Raw genomic sequence first — 21,554 nt, forward strand, 5'->3', positions numbered from 1 at the left:
TCACAATAGAAAAAGTGCAATACTGGGAAATAATGGGAGAATAAATTAATGCAGCAAGATAACGTACTTCACAGAACCAAGCTCATTCTTGAAAGTATTCCTCCTGTCCAGTCAACAAGTTCCATTCCAAAATCATTTATTTGTTCTGTCATTAGATCAATTTGAAAATGCTGTGTTTAAGCCTTCATGATTTGAATCATGAATTATCTATAATGGGAAGAAGGCGGACAAAGTATCTTTACACTGATCAAATGAAACCAGAATGAATAAAATATCATAATGACACTTTGAAGTGTAGTCTGTTTGGCTGTGCTGTGAGGGGTAGTTGCTTTCAAGAATTAGCAGAGTTGTGTTAAGTAAATGTTTTGAGCGGCTCGTTTCTTCGTCGGTATAACAGGTTAATGGTACACCCTGTTAGCAGAATATTAGGGGTCCCAGAGCACAGGCTCTCCTTGTCTTCTGTTACAAGAAAACATATTCATGTTTTGATAAAGTACCAATTTACATAGAAACATGTTTACACATTCAATAGACAGCAGGAACAACACACATGGGAGTGCAACATTGGCAGGAATTGTTTAACCATTAGTTTACAGGAATATTGCCCAACTCAGCAGTTTCTGAAGTGCGTAATGGGCAGACAAACGAGTTGGCCACAGGCCGCACTAAAACATTAATACACCACGCTCCAATGAAAAAGCATTGCTTTCTTTATACAACACATGTAGTATGAGATTGAATTGAATATGTTATGATTGCAAATTTTAGATGTAAGTCAATTCTTCGTGTATTGCAAATAGAGCACTCCTTAGGATGAATACCATGATATTTACAAAGGAAAGAATTGGTGCTATGTTAAATAAAAAAAATAAAAAAATTGGCTCTCAAGTGTGTTTATCTATAGTCTAAAAGCTCTATGAAAGGAAAAGTATGGCTTTCGCAGAAATGTGACTATTTTCCACAGCGGACAAATGAATTCACACAAGCTTCGGAAATTATGAAAGATACATTTTCCCTGGCCAAGGGCAGTGGCAGCTGCTCTGGTACCGGGGTGGTAGGCGGGTGGGAGGGGTATACATTTTTAAAAAAAATCACTGACCTAATTACGGCTGCAGCTTCTCCTCTGGCATCTTCGCTCCCTGGCTCCCTGCTGCACACAGGCTCCCCTAAGCCAATCACAACACTGCTGTCACCAGTATGACAACAGCATCGTGATTGGTCTGAGCGGCCAGTCTGGCATCTAAAACATTACCTAGGGGCTTTGGGACTGTTCTCTACCCGGCTGCGCAACAAAGCCAGGTGTAGAAATGCTAAGAGTGCAATTACTGTTTATTTGCCGCAAGACAGCCGGCCTAACTGCCATGCACACTTATGTTGCTCAAACCACAAGACCTCTCTGTGAACCCAGCCCCACCACGCCCTAACCTAGCCCGTACTAAAAATAAAATGATAATAACTTTGTGTTATTATCATTTTATTTTTCCTTTTTCTACTGCTGACACTTCTCTGTCGCTGACAAATCTGGTATTTTCTAATGCAATAGACACAGAAGAAGAAGACAACTAGTTTAGTAACAAAAATGTAACTAGTCTAGTAACAACATTTTTATATAATTTAGTTTGAGTGCAATGCCTAAGCTGAAGACAAAAAACTAGTGTATAAAATTTGAAACAAGCCCATGCAAGAATACAACGGTTTGCAATGAATTAATCTTTTCCTTCCCCTTAGCATACAAAAGAGCCCTCCTGAATAAAGCAGGAGTTTCCTAAGAGTTGATCTAATAAAAATAGAGGTGTTTTAAGCTGTCTTCCAACTTTATTCAAGTTTGTTATATAGGGACCTCTGACTTCAAGAAAGATGCAATCGAAAATCTATTGCACTCATGACATTTTAAGGGGGGGGGGGGGTATAAGGAGTACCTCGACAGCGGTACTTACCCACAAAACACAACAAATAGTCACAATTAAAGGGTCCTCCCCAAAACGATGACCCAGTTGACCTGGGAGAAACTGCTCCAGAAGAACTAGAATGCTAAATACTGTTTATGGATGAAAAGTTGTTCGGTTGAGGCCGTCATGCTCCTTGAAGCAAGAGATCTGAAATTCACATAGGTGCTATCGGCAGGCAACGGGAAATGTCAAAAGGACTAATTATGATTCAATGTGTTTTATTATTGTATATCGGATACTTCATCTAAAAATGCCACAAAAATGTATTTCATCTTTTTTTATGAACATATGTAGTTTAATGGCGGCAAATAAGTTATGAAACATTATAATATGCCATCTCCATTTAACAACTGTATCATCAGATCATTGCTGTTCCTATTTTCAGCATTTTAAAATGTAATTAAAAGCAACAATTTGTGAAAATGTCTCTCTCAGCCTTACGCTTCTATGCATTTTAGAGAGCCAGAATGCTATTTGTCAGTAGAAAATCTATTTAAAAGATCACCCTGGTGCCCAAATTGAACCCAGAGAGAAGTAATAAGGTGATGTTTTCTTGGTGTGCCCTGTTAGCAGTATGACAGTGTTTGGAGGAGTCCTCTAATATTGGCACCAGTAAGGTGGCTGTCTCAGATTTCATAAAGTACAGCAGGAATCGCAAGATGGCATCAGGCGACTTCCCGAGAAGCTTTGCAAACAGTAAGGTTTTGGCTAGGGAGCTCTGAGTCTCAGTCGAACGATTCGTGGGCCGCGGCTCCCAGGAGCCAGAGCTGGGGGTACGGCAGGCCGAGACTGCACGGGCATGCAAGCCAAGCAGCTGCGGCACTGGCGGGGCTCTGAGGCAGTGGCAACTACCCTGGAGTTTAGCAAGGAGCAACAGCTCGCCTGCATTTTGAGGACATGGCCATATTTCTGCTTGCTGCAGTGCAACTGCAAACACACACAAAAAGAAGCTCCACAAACACATAATAAAGCTAATCAGTGGAAGGAGATTGTACTTGGTTGCTGTGCTTGCGGAGGGATAAACATTAAAGGAGCCATGACAAGTGCATGCCATAAACAAATAGAAAGAAAAACTACAAGAGTGACAATGGATCCAGCTAACCCCAAGCCTATGGGTGGGCATGAAGCCAACAAACTGAATACAGCATGTCTCAAGAGACAGCGCATGCACGCTGCCTTGGCTCAACCAAAAACAGGTCAGTTTTGAGTGGAAAAATGTTATGTGACTATTTTGTGTTTTGGGCCCTTTCCTGACGTGGGCACCAATTACCAATTGTATTTGTTTATATTTGTGGCTTTCAAATGTAAGCCAGTGTGTAAGAAAGTAGACATTGTCAAAAATGCTATCTGAATCACATGCTAGTATTGGGACCCACAAGTTCAGAGATATAAAAATAACCACTGCTCTCAAACTCTGTATCTGGTGTCTACTTCAGAAATACATAGGATTTGTTCATACCCATTCTTCACTCTCTAAATTTCTCTATACACAGTAGACAATGAAAATCCATTGTAAGGTGCAGCTCAGTTGTTGGCTCTGGGTATCTTGGGTCCTTGGAAAACCCCTCAAACCCCGTACATTCCCACAACCAGAAGGACTAGTGAACATAATGGTATAATGAATTTGTAAATGTGCCATTGTGACAAGAAGTTACAAATTAAAAGGTTGTCACAAATGTCATGTATTCCTACTCATTTTCAATATTTCTTTATTTCAACAGTAAGTTTCTTTGGTACAACCATGAGAAATCTATACAAATGACCCCTTGCTGAATTCAGAATTTTGTATACTCTCCAGGTTCACCCAGGGTTTTAGATCGGTTTTCGCCACAAACGGGAAGTAAGGTTAAAGCACAGAAATTAAGACAAATGCCAAAACTGCTTTAAAAAAAAAAGTTTTTTTGATTCACCTCTGTGTGTTACTGAAAGCTGGAAAGATTGTGACTTTAGCACAGCAAACCATTTGTTGATGGCATTTTTAGGAAATAAAGACACTTTTTTTGCAGAATACTTTTTGACTATATTTCCCCCAATAAACTAAAACGGATACACATTTGCTGTGACTACCTTATGTGGAAAATAAGTTATGGAGGCCTATCCCAAACAGCCCAAAAAAGGGCTCAGCATTCTAGAGAGAAAAGGCCCTGCAGTGAAAGGGTCATAACAAAGTGAAAACAGCCTTGGACTACACATTTTTCACAGACTGGGAACAATTTAAATATTTAATACAGACAAATTGTAGGAATGTTTTCAAGGACTCTTTTACTCCGGAAACCTGAAGCTGTAGAGATAAGAGAATTTTTTATATACGTATTCAGCCTTCTACACAGAAAATGGAATGATTCTGTAGGCTCATTCTAGAGCTAGGTGAAAATTCTAGCTATTTATTGAACTCTGTGATGTTCACAAGCAGCTTGTAAGGAAGAAGGTGGTGTGTGGATTGAAATTGTAATAAGGAGTGTCTTAGCCACTAGCTATGAATATCCTGTGTAGATATTGACTGGCTAGGAACCAAGCATAATGCTGCATTTTTGGTAGCGTGTAGCTATCTGATTTACAGTTGTTTAATGTTTTATCTGGAGCATACGTGTGTTCAGACAAAAGGATAGACTGAGCTTTCAGGATTATTTCTTTGTAAGGACCAAGTTTCCAAGTGCTGTAGATATTTGGGTCTGGGACAGTGTTTCCAAGGATTAGGACTGTCACAGAACTAATATAATTGGAGTGTTTCCCTCTACAAGAAGTGCTAGGAATGAGAGCTGTAATTTTATCTAGAACTACCACCCAAAGCCTGCAACTGTTGGAGATATCTTTTGTAGTGCCTGACTTTCATTAAACCTATTCCATATCTAATGTACAGCCTTGCAATGATAATACAACCTACAGCAAATGCATTTTTGAATTCTCTTGAGCAAACATGGGACGCCAAACTCTTGGATGACTAATGTTGTGCCGATTTTACATGTACATGGATAAAAGTTTGTTTTATGTGTTAAAAACTTAACTCTCTTGTGCGTAAACTCCTTAAATTGGATATAGAAAAAGAAAGTGAACACTAGTGTTTGCCACGTGCGCCTCTCAATAAGAAGCAGCTCAAAGTTGGCATGTGTGGAATCAAAGCCCCGCTCCAGCCCATATAAGGCCTTCTAAGAAGTTTGAGGCCCTGCACTGAAGTATCCTGAAAAGGCTTCAAGAAACCCATTGTCCAAAAGAAGAGATACTGCGCCACAGCCTAACACAGAGCCATTATTGATACAAAGCAAAAAGGCAGTGACAGCCAAGTGCAAGATAAAAGGCAGCAACAACCAAATGCAACGCCAAAAGGCAGCAACAACCAGGTACAAGCAGTGACATTTTCCCACCAGCCTGACAACTTCAAAAGTGAGTGAGATGACTCAAAAGTGAACACTGGGGTTGGTCTCACAAATGTGTTGGTTCCGGGAGAAGCTGCTGAAGACATGGGAATTTGGCAGCCAGTGGCCTTCAGCACAATTTAAAAGGTCTTTCAAGAGAGCGAAGGCTCCTAGTAGCTGCCTCAAGAGACATGAAGTATGATGCTGCTACATCTTTAAAGGCTCCACCACCATTCGATACTGACAAAAATCAGAATATTGGTGCCAGATGGGCCACATGGATCGAGGCATTCGATGATAGATATGCTGGAAGAAGTAAATGATAAGAAAATCATTAGATATTCAAAGAATTTTGCTGGTGATAAAGTAAAAGTAGTGACAAATAAAATCTCACAGACTGAGACAATCTCGTACCATCAAATCAAAGAAGCCTTAGGAGCCAAGTTGAATCCAATGACTAATAAAGGTACATTTTCAATCAAGCGAGACAACAAGTTGGTGAAACGATGGATGAGTTTGTTGAGCTACCTGATGTGCTTATCAAACACTGTAAGTTTAGTGAATATAATGATGAAGAAGCCAAATGTCTCAGAGTCATTTATGGCTGTCTTTCAGACTCATTCAGAAGACGCATGCTGAGAGAGATGCACAGTTTGGAAAAAGTGTTAATGCTTGCAAGAGCCAATGAAAGAGCAGATCAGCAAGCTGCTGACGTGGAAGCTGGAACCACAAAGAGTGAATCCGCCTTATCATGAGGAGCAAAGGCTTCCGAAACCAACTTCAACCGCCAGGGAATACAGTCACAAACCCTATAAGAAGTGCCATACACGGGTAGAGGTGAGGGCGAAACACCAACCCACACCCCTGGGATACATGCCCAACAAGACATCAAATAACATAGTAAAGTATGTTAAGTCAAACTAGAAGATAACTCCTGGACTATTGTAAGCTATCTTATCCAAGTTGTATTGATATATGAAGAGATCGCTGACTACACTGGTAAAATTAATAATAACCAAATGCCTGCAAATGTATGATATAACATGTCAATGATGCAATAGCAACTTCTAACAGGAAATGTAAAAATCTCAATAAACAAATTTAAACAAAACAAAAAATCATGAGGAGCAAAGGCAAGCTCCAAGTAGATACACAAGAGTCGACATCCTCAAAGAAAGGAAAGCTGTGTTTGATGAGGCGAAATAAGAAAATGGCTGCCAGAAATTGTCAAAAGCATTCTCGCCACACCTACAAAGACAAAAAGCAACCTCAATTGCGGCAGGTAGAAACCAAACAAAGTCAATCGTCATCAGATTCATTCGACAAAAGTCTTTCTACGTCACAATCGAGCGACAGTGAAGAGGGCAAATGTGCGATGATCATAACCGCCAAAAAGCGGCATGCCCATGTGGGTCTTGCTGCTTGCAAAGAAGACAAACTAACAACATAAACAATTGAGTCAACAATACAAAAGAATTCTTATGGACAATGCCCCAAGATCAAACTGAAGGTCAATGGTTGCACCATAACCTTTATAATTGACCTTGCTGAATCAATCAACATCAGTGGAGCATTTCGGTGGATATGCGCCACGCCAAAAAATCAATAGAGAGAGAAAGACATCCGGGTGCCCACATTGTAGACATGACCATGCAGCAGAATAGAGGCAAAGTTTTCTCCTGTCTTGACCTGAACAAGGAATACCATCAACTCAACTCATGTTGTTTTTTTCAGATACAAACGATTGAGTTAGGGCATGCCACCAGCTGCATAAATATTCTGAGATGTCGTATGTAGAATAATTCTGTTACCCATGCTTTCAATAACAGTGATGATATATTGGTATTTGGGAGCACACAGAAGGAGTGGTAAGGCTCTCAAACAAGTGTGCCAGTTACTTACAAATGCAGGTCTCGCTCTAAATGCAGAAAAGTGTGAATTTCACAAAACCAAACTCAAGTTCTCTGGCGCACATTCTCTGATGGGGTAATGACTGGTGACCCAGATAAAGTAAAATCACAGCCAGCAACCCAACACGTACACGATATTCACCATGCTACAGTCCTTCTTGGGCATGACCAGCTATTGTTCAAGGTACATTTGTGACTTTGCCACAGGGAGTCTCCCACTGAGAGACCTGACTAAATGAAATGTCCAGTTCCGTTGGTCCTCTGAATGCGACCATAACGAATAAAGAATGCTCTTGAAAGTGCCACTGAAATGACTTTCTTTGATCCTAAATTACTCACTGAGATTACTTTTGATGAAAGCCTGGTAGGGCTGGGAGAAATCCGTGATCAGCATAATGGACATCCAAATGCTCAGAGACATATTGTGGTGTATGCTAGCCGAAGTATGTCTGACACAGAACGTGCCTATTTCAAGCCAGAAAAGGAGAGCCTGGCAGTGGCGTGGGCTTGCAAACACTTTCATGTGTTTCTTTACCAAAAGTATTTCATGATTGAGACACACTACCAAGCACTGCTCACCATATTCAGAAACCCAAAAACTAAGATGCCCCCTTGCATTGAAAAGTGGGATTTGCGCTTACAGGAGTACGATTATACAATTGTGCATAAGCCAGGCAAGAACCAAAATCCTGCAAATTGTTTCGCATGACCACCCTTACATCGGGGTGACTCGACATCGAAAACCGCTCAAGAGTATATCAACTTCATGCCAGAACGTAAGTGGCCTTATCCATTGAACAGACCGTTGCTGCTACAAATGTCGATAAAGGCACGCTTGCCCTTAAACACATTATTTCAGTGCAGTCATGGAGACAACGTGTTCGGCCTCTAAGTGAGGATGTTGAATTTCAAAAGTTAAAGAATATACAGCATGAACTGTCTGTCACCAAAGAAGGCATTGTGTTGAGAGGCTTACAAATCTTCATGTCCGAGAGTCTCGATAGCAGCTCATTGAACTCACTCACGAAGGACATTGTGGCATTGTTGCCACCAAAAGAGCCCTAAGAAATTGAGTGTGGTTCCTGCACTTGGATGAACAAGTTAAAAGGGAGCTAAAGGAGCTCCAACTCAGTAATTGCCTTTACCCAAAATTGACCTAGCATCCTCTAACCATGTCTGATCTTCCTGCACATGTGTGGGAAATAGTAGACATTGATTTATTTGGGCCCCTAGCGAATGGACATCATCTCATGGTAGTCATTGACAAGTATTCCTGTTTTCCTCTCTAGAGGAAATGTCATCAACAACACATGACAAGTTTATTGAGTAGTTAGACGACATCTTTGAAGCATGGGCCTCCCAGACATCTATATCTGACAATGGCCGACTGTTCAATAGCAAGGAGTTTCTAACTAGACTCAATGTCAAGCACCAAAAGAGTACACCCTTGCGGGCCCAAGTTAGTTGTGTCATGGAACGATTTATAGGCACCCTATAGAGAGTGATACAATGTGCATTGATGGAGGGAATTGAGTCAGGTCTTATGTCAAGCCCGCCTTGTCTATCGTTCGACTCCTCACTCCACCATTGGTGAGAGTCCTGCCACTTTGCTGTTTGGGACAGCTGTAAGAACTAAACTACCACAGAGGACCAATGAACAAACTTGAGCTACTGACAAGGTTTATGCTACTGACACTGCTCAAATTGTCAAATGAAGACATATGGTGATCAGCGTCGGAGAACTCAGGAACTCATCTTTAGTGAAAGTGACTGGGTTTTTGTTAAACAAAAACAGAAGTGGAAAACAGATTCTCCGTTTGCTGCTGAGCCTCTGTGAGTTGTGATGCACAAGGGGCACATAATAACTGCGCAACATACCAGAAAATCCATGACAAGAGACTCATCACATTTCAGAGATCTACCGTGACAGTCATCAGCCCCTGTAATCCCAGATGGGGCTTCCACACCTGACGGGCCAGATCTAAAATCAGCTCCTGTACCCTCAGTGTCCACTCAGGGTGCATCTCAACTACCTCAGACCACATAAGCTGGCTGAAAAGTGCGAGGACCTAGATGACTTATTGAAGAAATATAAAATGTTGCTGTTGATTACACCTTTTTATTGAACAGGGGGTGTTGTGTCTTAAAACTATGAGCGCCAGGACCCTGCAGTTCTGTGCGGACTCAATGAGAGAAATTCTTAACCATTTGGGGAGGTGTTAAGGTGTGGTTGATAATGATTAGGAGATAAGGAGAAGTTCAGATAAATGTTGTACGCTGGAATAAAGATGTCGGTTATGACTCCGTTTGTGGCGTGTTATTTTGCATGCCAGGCTAGGGAGGACGCTACATCCAGTGTCTTATTGTAGACCTGTAGGCAGCAGGTGCTCAGATAGTCTTTCTCCTACTGTCTGCCTCTGCCTAGAACCTGGAGCAACTCCTCCTCATGTGGAGAACATGCGCCAGGGCACGGAGCACAGGGGAGCATGGCAATGGAGAAAGAGAAATGGGAGACAGTTAAACCGGGAAATAGGAAGGAAACACATGCCCTCCAATGGTGTGCTGTAAATAAAAAAGGTGTACCCTTAGGTGAGCAGTGGAAGGATACAACTCATTCAATCAGAACAACCTGTGACCGAGATGCTCCTGGGCAGGGCAAACATATTAGTAGGGGGGAAGTCATCAAATCACGAGCTGATAACTGAAAAAGACAATTAAGACAAGTATTCATGAAAAGAGTGCTGACTCAAAGTCCACTCTAAGTATATGTTGTGTAGTTGAAAAAATTGTTCGGCCTACAAATAGTTAAAGATGTACGCTTCGTAGCCAAGACCTAAAAAAACAGGGCAACATATTTGGTATATTCAGCATTTCAAGTCACAGACCAAAGGCATCCTCAGAGTGAAACTATGGCTGGATAAGATTCTGTATTGCTCTGGCATGTTCCCTGGGAGAGCTTTGTTTGCTGCCTGGCACCCAGGGTCGGTCCAACAGAAGAATGATAATTTGCTGGGCAAAAGTAAGGGCTATTCCATTAGCAAATATATGCAGAACAGCCACTTATCTCTTTGCTCCTAATTTTGTTTATCAAGACAAATGACTTACTTCGTACAAAGATCAACTTACGTTTGATATGCAGGTGCTTCAATCTGGATCATCCCAGGATATATCTGTTTCAGCAAAATAGCATTTTGAAGGAGGTTACAGATTTTACATTCAAGAACTATGAACTGAAGTCAGGGGTTGTGCTTTGGTACACATCATGCAAAGACATGAGCAGGAAAAGTGCCCTAGAGATAATGAATGGATTACTTAACTGTAATAAACTACTGCACCAACTGTTAGTTGTCCCAGTCTTTTTGTGCAACCCACTCGATGTGGAGGTTAATGTAAACTCAGGAGGATAAATTGCAATTGTAATTGTAAATGCTATTTATATTGCGCTTACTACCACTGACGAGGTATTGAAGCACTTTGAGGTGAGCAGCACCGTACACCGAAACCCAAGGTTAGAGGTAAATAGGTAGTAGATTAATAATATGTGCTCCTTTTTCCTTGTAGAATTAGTTGTATGAAGTTTGTGGAAAAGGGAGACATGAAAGTTGTTTTTAACATATATACATTTATATTGGCACACTTATATACATATACATTCAAACACACATGTACACATCCATATCTTTATAGAAAGCATAAACTCATAAATTGGCACATGTGCATACATGCATCAATTTTTACATGGCCAGATATACACACATAAGGAATACATCGATCTACATACACTATTATGTACATCATTTTATTATTCTTTAAATGTCTTTATGCGTGTATATTCTTGCAGAACCAAGCATCTAATCATAAATCCATATACATACACACATGTATATACACAACATCCTCTACATACTTAGATATATATCATTTTATTATGTTTGAATTCACATGCAGTGTTAATATTTATTTTTGTATTATTTGTTTTGGGAATGTTATGATGCAGGGTAGGAGAGAATCCATTTCAGCAATCTTTAGGTAAAGGTTTTATTTAGGATTTGGCAGATTGGGAGGAATTCGTAAATCGATGATTCTCCCACCACACTCTCTATTTAGAGTCAGTGCTCCAGGTCAACCTCTCCACCACATGGAAAGTGGGTCATGGATGGTCAACCTCCCCAGTTTGAGGAAGGGATGATCACCACCCAGTTCCCCTGCTTGGGACTGCCATACAAGGGATGGCATACACGGGCAGTGAAAATATTAAATGGACCCATGTCTATGGAAAAAGCCCTTTACTCCCACTCTGGGAGTATGTATTCTTTGGGGACAAAAAAGGGCAATGTCAGCAGCTCCCTTCACCGCAAAGAGATCCACGCCAGGCAGGTGACGATCTCAAAATATAGCAGACTGTCGTCCACCATGGAGACAGAAGTCACGATTTCTATCCCCCTGGGGCAATGGCGAGTCGCAGCTGTTGCTTAAATAAAGCCCCCAATCTTGGAGGTGGAACCCTAAAGTGTAGACTGTAACGAGGAATTATAGGACTAAAAGTCATTTGGTTACAAATAAGAAATAGATACAATGATTGGGCCAGTTCAAACTTTACATTAGTCTCACAATCAGCAAATACAATAAAGTAGTTCCAGCAAGATTATGTTATACAATTATGGGTCTGAATATGTTGCAATCACATATTTACCAGTTGACTTTCATTTCTCTTGTTTTAATTTTCCCGTCCATGGGATACCTGATCAAGAAAGAAAACATAACACATACATTGTCTATTACTCTAACAAAGATAAACACTTAAAATATTTCAGTATTTAGCTATGAATTATTAAATGGCAGTACCTGATAGTTATCCTGTTCTTATCCTTATTTAAGGTGTTAAGTATTTTCTTTTCACTTGTTCTTAGCTGCACATCCGAAAATTCCTTGCAAGTTGATACCATGGATATCTAACAAATGTAATAGATAAAAAAGATAAAACATTTATTTGAAAAAGATTAAATCAGCATGGAATCAAAATCAAAAGAAGGAAGGTCACGATATTGTAGAACGTTGTTTTCCATCAGCTTGAAACTCCCGGAATGACAGCGATTCAGTGCTGCAGCCTATGCAGCTGCATTGCCATACATTTCCCTATCTCTTACTTTAAAAAGAAATAACAAGAGTTTTTGAAGGGCATTTTTAGAAAGCTGCTTTTTAATTATTTCGAGTAAATTGTAAAGACGTATGCCTTTTTACTTACAAAGTTTAAAGTAATTCAATATAATTGGCAATATAGTCTGTTTAAGGCTGCACACATTTTACATTTGTATTGCATGTGCTTCTTGCCTTTTCCAAAGTAAGCAGAAGAAAAGGTGACTTTGAAAGAACTGCTCTGGGGTCCCCGCGCAAGGCGGAACTATTCAGGGTTTAAGATTATCAATAGAGATCCCCTGAGAGAGGATTGTCTCTTTTCTTTTGAGAATAATCTAAAATCTTAGACAATGGGCAGACATTGCTTTTATGATTAAAAAAAGACCTACCAAGGACATATCTTCCACTGTCTTTTTGTCTTTTTGCAAGGATATACGAGCAGTTTAGTGATAATGCTTAAATTCTGCACAAGCTACTTGAAAGTTGATTCTGTACTTCACTAAACACCATGCACGGCGTATGTGTTCACAGCTCTTCAAGCACACCGTCATCTAAATTGCTACGGTCTGAGTTACATTAGGAGATTAATATTTGGGTCCTCAGGGAGCCCAATATGAGTAATGTTACATTAATTTGCTCAAGATCTCAGTCAATCAACCAGGGGCTCACCTGTTAAGGCCTCAAGGCGCTGGGTAGGGGGGGGGGGGGGTCATTTGAAGAGCCAGGTCTTGAGGTTCTTCTTGAATTGGGTAAGCAACACTGATTGCCTGAGGTGGAGGGGCAGGGTGTTTTAGGTCTTCACGGTGAGGTAGGAGGAAGAACTACCACTGGTTCTGGTCTTGTGGATCCTGGGGAAGGAGGCTAGGGCGAGTTGGGTGGAACAAAGTTGTCTGGCGGGTTCGTTGAATGGGAGATGGTGGTTCAGGTATGATGGCCCTTCGTTGTTGAGAGCTTTGCAAGCATGTGTGAGCACCTTGAAGATAATTCTCTTGTTGGATGGAGCCAGTGGAATTGTCAGAAGTGTTGCGTGATGTGACTGTGGTGGGGGATGTCGATAACTAATCTGGCTGTGGCATTTTGAAAGTTCTGTAGTTTCTTGAGCTGTTTCTGAGTGACGCTGGCGTAGAGTGCGTTGCCGTAGTGGAGTCTGCTGGTGATGAGTGCGTGGGTGACCGTCTTTCTGAATTCTGTAGGGATCCATCTGAATATCTTTCGGAGCAGGCGGAGCATGTGGAAGCAGGCTGAGAAGACTGCATTGATTTGGCGATTCATTGTGAGCAATGAGTCCAGTATGGTGCCAAGGTTGCGTGTGTCGTCCGTTAGGGTGGGAGGGGATCCCAGACCGGCTAGCAAACAGGAGTCGTCCCAGGCTGAAGGAGTAGGTCCCAGGATGAGTAATGCTGTCTTGCCCGAGCTGAGCTTGAGGCAGCAGTCTTTCATACCTTTAGCAACAGCCTTTATTCTGCTGTGGAAGTTGGTTCTGGTGTTTGTGGGTTAATTGGTGAGGGAGAGGATCAGCTGGGTGTCGTCGGCGTAGGAGATGATGTTGAGTCCATGGCTTCTGACGATGACTGCGTGGGGAGCCATGTAGACGTTGAAGAGGGTGGGGCTCTGGAAGGAGCCCTGGGGAACTCCGTAGCTGATCTCTATGGGTTCTGAGAGGAATGGGGGTAGTCTAACTTTCTGTGTTCGGCCGGTGAAGAAAGAGTGGATCCATTCCAGTGTCTTGCTGTGGATGCAAGCATTGTGGAGTCTCATGATTAGGGTGTGGTGGGGGACAGTGTTGAATGCAGCGAGAAGATCCAGTAGGATGAGGGCTGTGGTTTCGCCCAGGTCAACGAGCGTGCGGATATGGTCGGTGGTGGCGAGGAGTGCGGTCTCAGTGTTGTGGTTGCTTCGGAAGCAGGATTGGGAGGTGTCCAAGAATTGGTTCACTTAGATGAACTCGAGAGTTGGGTGTTGCTGGCCTTCTAGATGACCTTAGCTGGGAAGGGGAGGATGGAGATGGGTTTGAAGTTCTTGAGGTCTGTCGGGTCTGAGGACGGCTTCTTTAGCAGGGGGTTTATCTCGGCATGTTTCCAGACATCGGGGAAGGTGGCAGTTTCGCTGGATTAGTTAATAGTGCAGGGGGTCGAAGACAATATCACCATTGTCCCTGTAACATTCATTGAGGCAGAGCATACCATATTCTTTAAGGGATGTTCTTGAAGTGTTGTTGTTCAAAAAATGATGATACATGCAATTGGAGGAACCAGAGACATTTTTGGATTCATAACAACAATGTTCCAATGTTCATTTCTGCCTAAAATCCCAAATGCATTCTGAGGGAGACAAGTCTGGACGCTTATTGGCATGTTGAGGAGCGCAATAATGGTCACCGTTATTACTAGGATTAGAGTGGCCCTAGGCTGCCTGGTTACTACCCAAGTGGACATACACACAGTGTTCTAACTACCGGAAGAGGAGAGGAGGAGCTTGCGCGCAGAGCCCAGCTGAGCCTGAGTACAGAGCTACGGACTACAGAGCTGAGCTGAGCCCGAGCGAAATTAGTGAATGTTATTACCGCTTTGCTCGCTCGCACACCTGCCCGCTCCCGTCTCGCCTGCTAACTCCCTGTTTGCTCCCATCCCTTCCCTGGACATGAAACTGCCGACCCGCGGTGTTGGACGGCTACCGCGGTTTCCGCGTCTCCAGCAGCCCTCCCACTGGCGGCGGGACTGGGGAGAGCGGAGAGTGGACTGCAGACTCGAGCACAGGTGCATAGGGCACTGAAAGCCAATAAAGAGGCCAGATAGCTGAGCGCTCACTGCGAGCAGCAGTGGATGCAGCAGCAGTGGGAGCGGTTCAGGAGACAAACGAGCATCGGTGAGTCTGACCTGCCAAAGGTTCTGCACCAATTACTGCCCATTGCCAAGGCTCACAGCGAGCGGAAAGCTGATGATCACAGCCCTGACGATCTCCTTGTCCTCCTGGCTTACATTTACATTTACTCTGTGGTTGGAGAATACCCATTGGATAAAGAATTGGATGTGGCAGAAGATGATCTGAAAAAGGCATTAGTCAGAGTGTTTTGCGATGAGCCAGAATGATCTTCTTTGCTACAGAAGATTACAGTTTTTTATAGTGTGAACCCAACCGTATCCCGCCGTTCTCGCTGATCGCACGCTGACACAGCCTGAAGTGGTTTGGAAATGGTTTGGAAACTGCGGGGGAAGAAGACGCCCAATAGACGAACTCTCGCCTGATTTCCCCAAACCGGCTTTCGGCCCCTGGCCCCCACTCAGGCCTCGGTGTTGGCCCAGCATCTTGGTTCCATGCACCGGCCGAAGGGGGGTACTACATAGCGTCGGCCGAGCCACGGGTAAAGGAGCAGCTGAGAGTGCTTAGGAGCAGCTGAGAGTTCTTAAGTGTGGCTGAGAAATAGCTGAGCGCAGCGGAGTCCCGGAAAAACTGTGCCACCTTAATTTCAACTCATCTAATCTCAACTATACCAGCGGGAGTGCTTGGTAAGGGCCTTGGCAAGGCACATGAGAGCGAGGTTGCTACTAGGCTACAGTGAGGGGCACCCTGGTGGCCCACTGAGCCAGGTGCAGTTTTGACCCACCTTGCCCCACTGTTTCATTTGCGCCCTGCCTCTCTGACTCTCTGACTCGCCTTTCCGCACATCGCCTGGGAGAGGAAAACGATTCACTGGGGGATCATTGTACCTACCAAGGTCATGTTAAGGCACCTTTAAAGATCCCTCTCTCCCAAAATCCTCGCAACATACCAGCATGAACGAAAGGAGCATTTGCTCCCATAGCATTTGCAGGTGCGCAGAGCGGCAAGAGCTGTAAGCGACCTACTTAGAGCAAGCAGCAGGAGGAGCACCCTCAGTGTTTCACCTAGCAAATGGGCCCCAAAAGAAAAGGCCGAGTACACACGACCCTGGGGGAAACTCTCAAAAGCCATTTCCCCAACAAAGGGATCACAAGGAGTAAATCAACCACAGACAGGCCAAAGGATAGAGCGCAAGACGCCGCACAAAGGGGCTCGATAAGGCACTTTTTCAGGAAAAAGGATAACCCTAACATCGACCATGGGACAACCCATGGTGCACCATCTCACGGCCTGAGCCTGGCCCAAGTCAGTAGCCCCAAAGGGCTGGGCAGACTGCACCCAGAGCACACCAGTAAACGTCCCTGCGAGGAGTCCAGGGAGCAGAAGGAAATGGCAGTTGCAGACCATGGGCAACCCGATCCAACACTGCTTAATGGTCTAGCCACGTGTCAAACCCTTCATCAAATCTTAGACACGGGCAGAGACGTCACAATCACCAAGACCTACGAAACAGTTTTGATCAAGGATGTTCCAACTGCAGTGATAAAAGCGCAAATTCATGATTTGAAAGCCCACGGTTCAGACACTCAGAGTGTGGAGATCGAAGTAAAATCCAAAAGCCTGTGGTCCCCCCACTCAGTTACCGAGGGTCTTGATTACTCTGTGAGAGGGGACCTTACAGCTTCATTCCTCAACAATCTTGGCCAAAATATCGAAAGAACTTTAGAATTAATCCCAAATCTGTTGCTGCCATCAACACCCCCATGGGGCACCAATTTAAAAGTAGACCGCAAACTCTGCAATGTCAGTACAGATGCGGATTTGGAGAAAACTCCCCTGACCGAGTCAAACTGCATCACCAATAAAGCTCTTTTGTGGCCAATGGCCAGGTGAAGAGCATTCCACAAACAGCAATGAGCTTTAATCTCCTGGAATATAGCAGGGATTAGTAAAATCAGTGGAAATGAAAATTTGAGGCAGTTTTTGGAAACTGGCGATATACTCTGTCTCCAAGAGACCTGGGCCTTGTCCAGCACTCCAGGGTACTATGAACACTTTATTCCAGCTACAAAAAAGAATCTAATCGGCCATCCAGTCGGCGGTCTATCAATCTTTATAAAGCACGAAAGCACCCTCAAAGCTACAGTAATCAATTTAAACTCATCTGGATTGCAAGCTTTACACATCAGAGGCTTGAACCTTAATTTACATCCAATGCTCCTTCTAATAATTAACTGTTACATCAATTTGGCGCAGTATACCATGAAAGAGAAGTTGGAGGGATTGTTAGGGAAACTAGAAGACCTCTTATGCAAATACAAATCTCACCAGGTTATCCCAGTTGGGGACTTCAACCTGAAGGATCTTGATGCAACAAACCTCCCCCCCCCCCCCGGGATCAGGCAGGGCAGCACCCTTCTCCAACTTCCTTAACAACCATAAACTGATCTCAACTCACGCACTGAAAAAAGCCCACTCAAACTCATGGGATCCTCTCCCTACCTTCAGAGACATCTCAAGAATCGATTACATCATGGCCAGCGAAGCTTTGGCGGCCAGATTGGATGACTTTGAAGTTGAAGACAGGACGGAAAGTGATCACAGGCCATTGAGAGCGGTCTTTCAGATGACAGTTCCGTCAGCTATATGCCACCAAACCATCGGTGTGTCAAGAGGGGATGAAAAACATAGTGTTTTGAGGAGGATCAAATGGTCAGGCAAGATAGGCAATATGTTCCAAATGTGGCTGGATGAGAAACAGGAAGGCAGTCTGTCTTTGTCGCTCTCACCCATAAAGGACCGGGAAGATACTGTGGAGGACCTACAAGCAAAGCTCAGGAACTCTCAGCCACAACCACCCCAGCCCACAGGGCAACCAAGATATGGCAGTACAGGGCCAAACAAAGACATACAAGATTGCAAACGGCTCCTGCGCAGGACCCTCGCAAAAAAGAAAAGAGGGGGTGGACCATCGGAGGGACCGTCGGTTGCTTCATTGAGGGCATCAATAAGCAAGAAAATATGGGAACATAAAAATGCCACCATGGAAAGGGAATGGATCAAAGTCTTCTCCCTGATCAAGCAGAAAAACCCAGAGCAACTGTGGAGACATATAAACCAGCTGAGTAGCAGAGGACTCTCAAGAGAAAACTGAGTAGCAGAAAAAGACTGGCTGACCCATGTCAAGCAGCTCTACAAAATTGCCACCCCATACAAAGATAGCACAGAAGGGGCCAGTGGTGGGGTGGGCCGAGACTGGCAATCAAACGACAAGCCAGGAGATACGATCACTAGTCAAGGCAATTTTTCTGTGGGTAACAGAACTCCGGCGGAAACACACTGTACACCACTAGCCCAGATAAATACCCAATTGGTCATTAAGACCTTCAAGAACATGAAGAACAATGGGGCTCCTGGCCTAATGGGATTCCAGCACCGGTCTTCAAAAAGGCCCCCGACTTCTGGGCAGCAATGCTAACTCCATTATACAACTACACTTTCCTGTCAGCTACAACCCCCGATTCTTGGAGGGTCTGCAGTCCAGGGACGACCTGGCCTGGCAGTTTGCTGGACTGTTCCCATTGGGCGCAGTGTCAAGACTGATTTGCATATGGCTGGGTCCAAACTGGAATGGCATGGTGAGCAAAAAAAGATGTATTTAGGCCCAGATCTCTGTACTGGGGTGAATGTATGACATTGTTCTGCATTCGGTCCATCAATTGTTGTTGTTGCATGTTGTCACCCCGAGTGGGATGGCTATGCCCAGACGTGTGTCCCGTGCTCTCCATGCCACTGGAGTCAAGCTATCCTGGCTGATGAGGGCTGAAAGCCCGAATCGGTCCTAGGATGCTTGTTTCCAGTCCAGGGAGGACCTGGCCTGGCAGTTCAGGCTGGACTGTTCCCATTGGGCGCAGGGTCAAGACTGATTTGCATATGGCTGGGTCCAAACTGGAATGGCATGGTGAGCAAATAAACGATTAATTTAGGCCCAGATCTCTGTACTGGGGTGAATGTATGGCATTGTTCTGCATTCTGTCCATCAATTGTTATTTTTGCTTTGTGGATTATAGCACAGCCTTCGATAAAGTTGTTCGTAGAAGACTATAGTGGGAGTTAGAAAACTGGGGCATTCCACCAAACCTATTGAAGGCAATCAGATCGCTATATGAAGACACTTGGGTACGGGTTAAAACCAGTGCCAGTACTGTGTCCCCTAAAATAACCACGGAGAATGGGCTGAAGCAAGCATGTGTACTGGCTCCCATCCTTTTTAACCTATACACAGCGGATCTGGGAGATGCCCTAAAAGGAGCCTGCCTAGAAGTACCAAGACTAGGAAACAAGAGGCTGCCGGTGCTCCAATACTCCGACGATATAGCCAAAATAGACCATACGAAGGTGGGCCTACAAAGAGCCCTAAATGCACTAAATCGCTTCAATACCATCAATAACTTGACAGTAAATCAAGGAAAGACCAAGGTCGTTATTTTTGGGACTTACCATTAGAAAAAGAAAGCACAATGGCAAATGGGCAATTTGCAAATTAAAATGGCGGTGTCATACAATTATTTAGGGGTTTGGCTGACGGAACGGGCTAATTGCGAACGCCCATTTGACACATCAGAGCATCAGGGCTATTAAGGTCACACACCTACTAAAGCAATTAAGCCTCCACCTGACCAGCGCGACAGCCGGTCCAATACTGAAAGTTTTAAAAGCGAAACTTCTACCAGCAATAAGTTATGGTCACCTGGCCTTCCCCAGGTCACTGCACGCCTTCCTCAACTCAGCCCAAACTAAAGCATACAAAACAGTGCTTCATATTCCGAGGTCAGCAAGGAAAGCTAGGCTAAGACTGGAACTAGGCGTGGCGCGGCTGGATTTGATGCGCATGGGGAAGCTTATAAAGCTCTATCGCAGGATATTGAGGGCCCCAGCTAATACACTAAAATACCAACTGAGACTTTCAAGAGCCATGTACGACCTGGCACACCACCCTTGAAAAAGCATTCGAAACACTGACGATTGCGGAAGAGAGCATACCGCGGCCTGAAATCCCCCTGAATGCTTGGAAAAGAAAACAAGTTACTTACCTGTAACTACAGTTATCCAGTATTGGTATATTTCATAGATTCACATGCCTGAATCATTCCCCGTCGCCGAGGCGGGAGTCCCACTGTCAATACAAAAGTAGTGCCAAAAATAATAGCAGTAGTTTTCCCCAAAGAAAAGGCCTGAGGCATAGATCTTAGCAGCCTATCTACATCATTATGCCAAAAGAACCAAAGAATTGGTACCAACCAATCAGCACCCTCTAGAACACTCTCAGCAGAGCCAGTTCTCCTCAGATTTTCCTGAGCACAAGTGGGAAGTAAGTGTCCCAAAACATAGAGAACTGACTCTACGGGGAGGAGGGTGGGTGCATGTGAATCTATGAAAGATACCAATACTGGATAACTGTAGTTACAGGTAAGTAACTTGGGGGCATATTATCAAGCCAGGCGATAAAATTATTGCCGCTTTAGCGGCAGAAAACTGCCGCTAAAACGGCGATAATGGGCTTGATAATATGCTCTATGGAATTCCAATTGAAGCCCATGTTAGATGTCCTTCACATCTAACACAGGCTTCAATTGGAATTCCGTAGAGCATATTATCAAGCCCATTATCGCCGCTTTAGCGGCAGTTTTCTGCTGCTAAAGCGGCAATAATTTTATCGCCTGGCTTGATAATATGCCCCTTGTTTTTTTATCCAGTATTGGGGTATCTTTCATAGATTCACATGCCTGAATCAGAGTAGCAAGCAGTATCCCAAATATACAGTTGTTTGCGGATGGTGGGAGACTAGTGCTGATAAATACCCAATTGCATCCACAACTTGTTAACAAAAGGTATAATAAATCAAACCTTATAATTAAAAAAACATGTAACATACGCAGGGAAATAAAACATGCACTGTAATAACATTCTATGTCAGACAAGCCATCATTGCAGAAACGTCATTGTCATGCAAAAATGCAAGACATATATAGCATTTGAAAGACAGAAGAGGTACCTGAAACTGACCTCAAAGAAAAAGATGGCGTAGGACAGCTTGTCCGACTGCTGCATCGTCCTGATGCGTAGATTGAAGGCAGTAATGTCTCGTGAACATGTGGACATTCTTCCATGTCGCAGCATGACAGATATTCAGAGTCACCCCCGCAAACAACGCTGTAGACGCTGCCACCGTTCTTGTGGAGTGGGCCTTGGCTTTCCTTAGCAATGGCCTGTGAGCTTTGTCATGGCAGAAATGGATTGTAGATGCTATCCATCTGGCAATTGTGGTTTTTGTGACTGCAGTTCCCAGAGTAGTTTGGCCATAAGCCACGAACAACTGGTCAGAT

General features: G+C 43.7%; 1 protein-coding gene across 1 annotated transcript in view; it reads right to left on the bottom strand.

The window, feature by feature from the left end:
• Window positions 1-21,554, bottom strand: part of HFM1 (helicase for meiosis 1) — a 3,754,865-nt gene that overhangs the window by 1,889,955 nt on the left and 1,843,356 nt on the right. The window contains exons 21-22 of the mRNA XM_085599940.1: window positions 12,058-12,164; window positions 11,906-11,953 (exon numbers count right to left, since the gene is read on the bottom strand). Coding sequence (XP_085456066.1) covers window positions 11,906-11,953; window positions 12,058-12,164 — 155 coding nt within the window. The remainder of the gene's footprint in view (window positions 1-11,905; window positions 11,954-12,057; window positions 12,165-21,554) is intronic.

This window comes from Triturus cristatus, chromosome 4_2 (assembly GCF_964204655.1).
Source record: "Triturus cristatus chromosome 4_2, aTriCri1.1, whole genome shotgun sequence".
In the NCBI taxonomy this organism is placed as follows: Eukaryota; Metazoa; Chordata; class Amphibia; order Caudata; family Salamandridae; genus Triturus; species Triturus cristatus.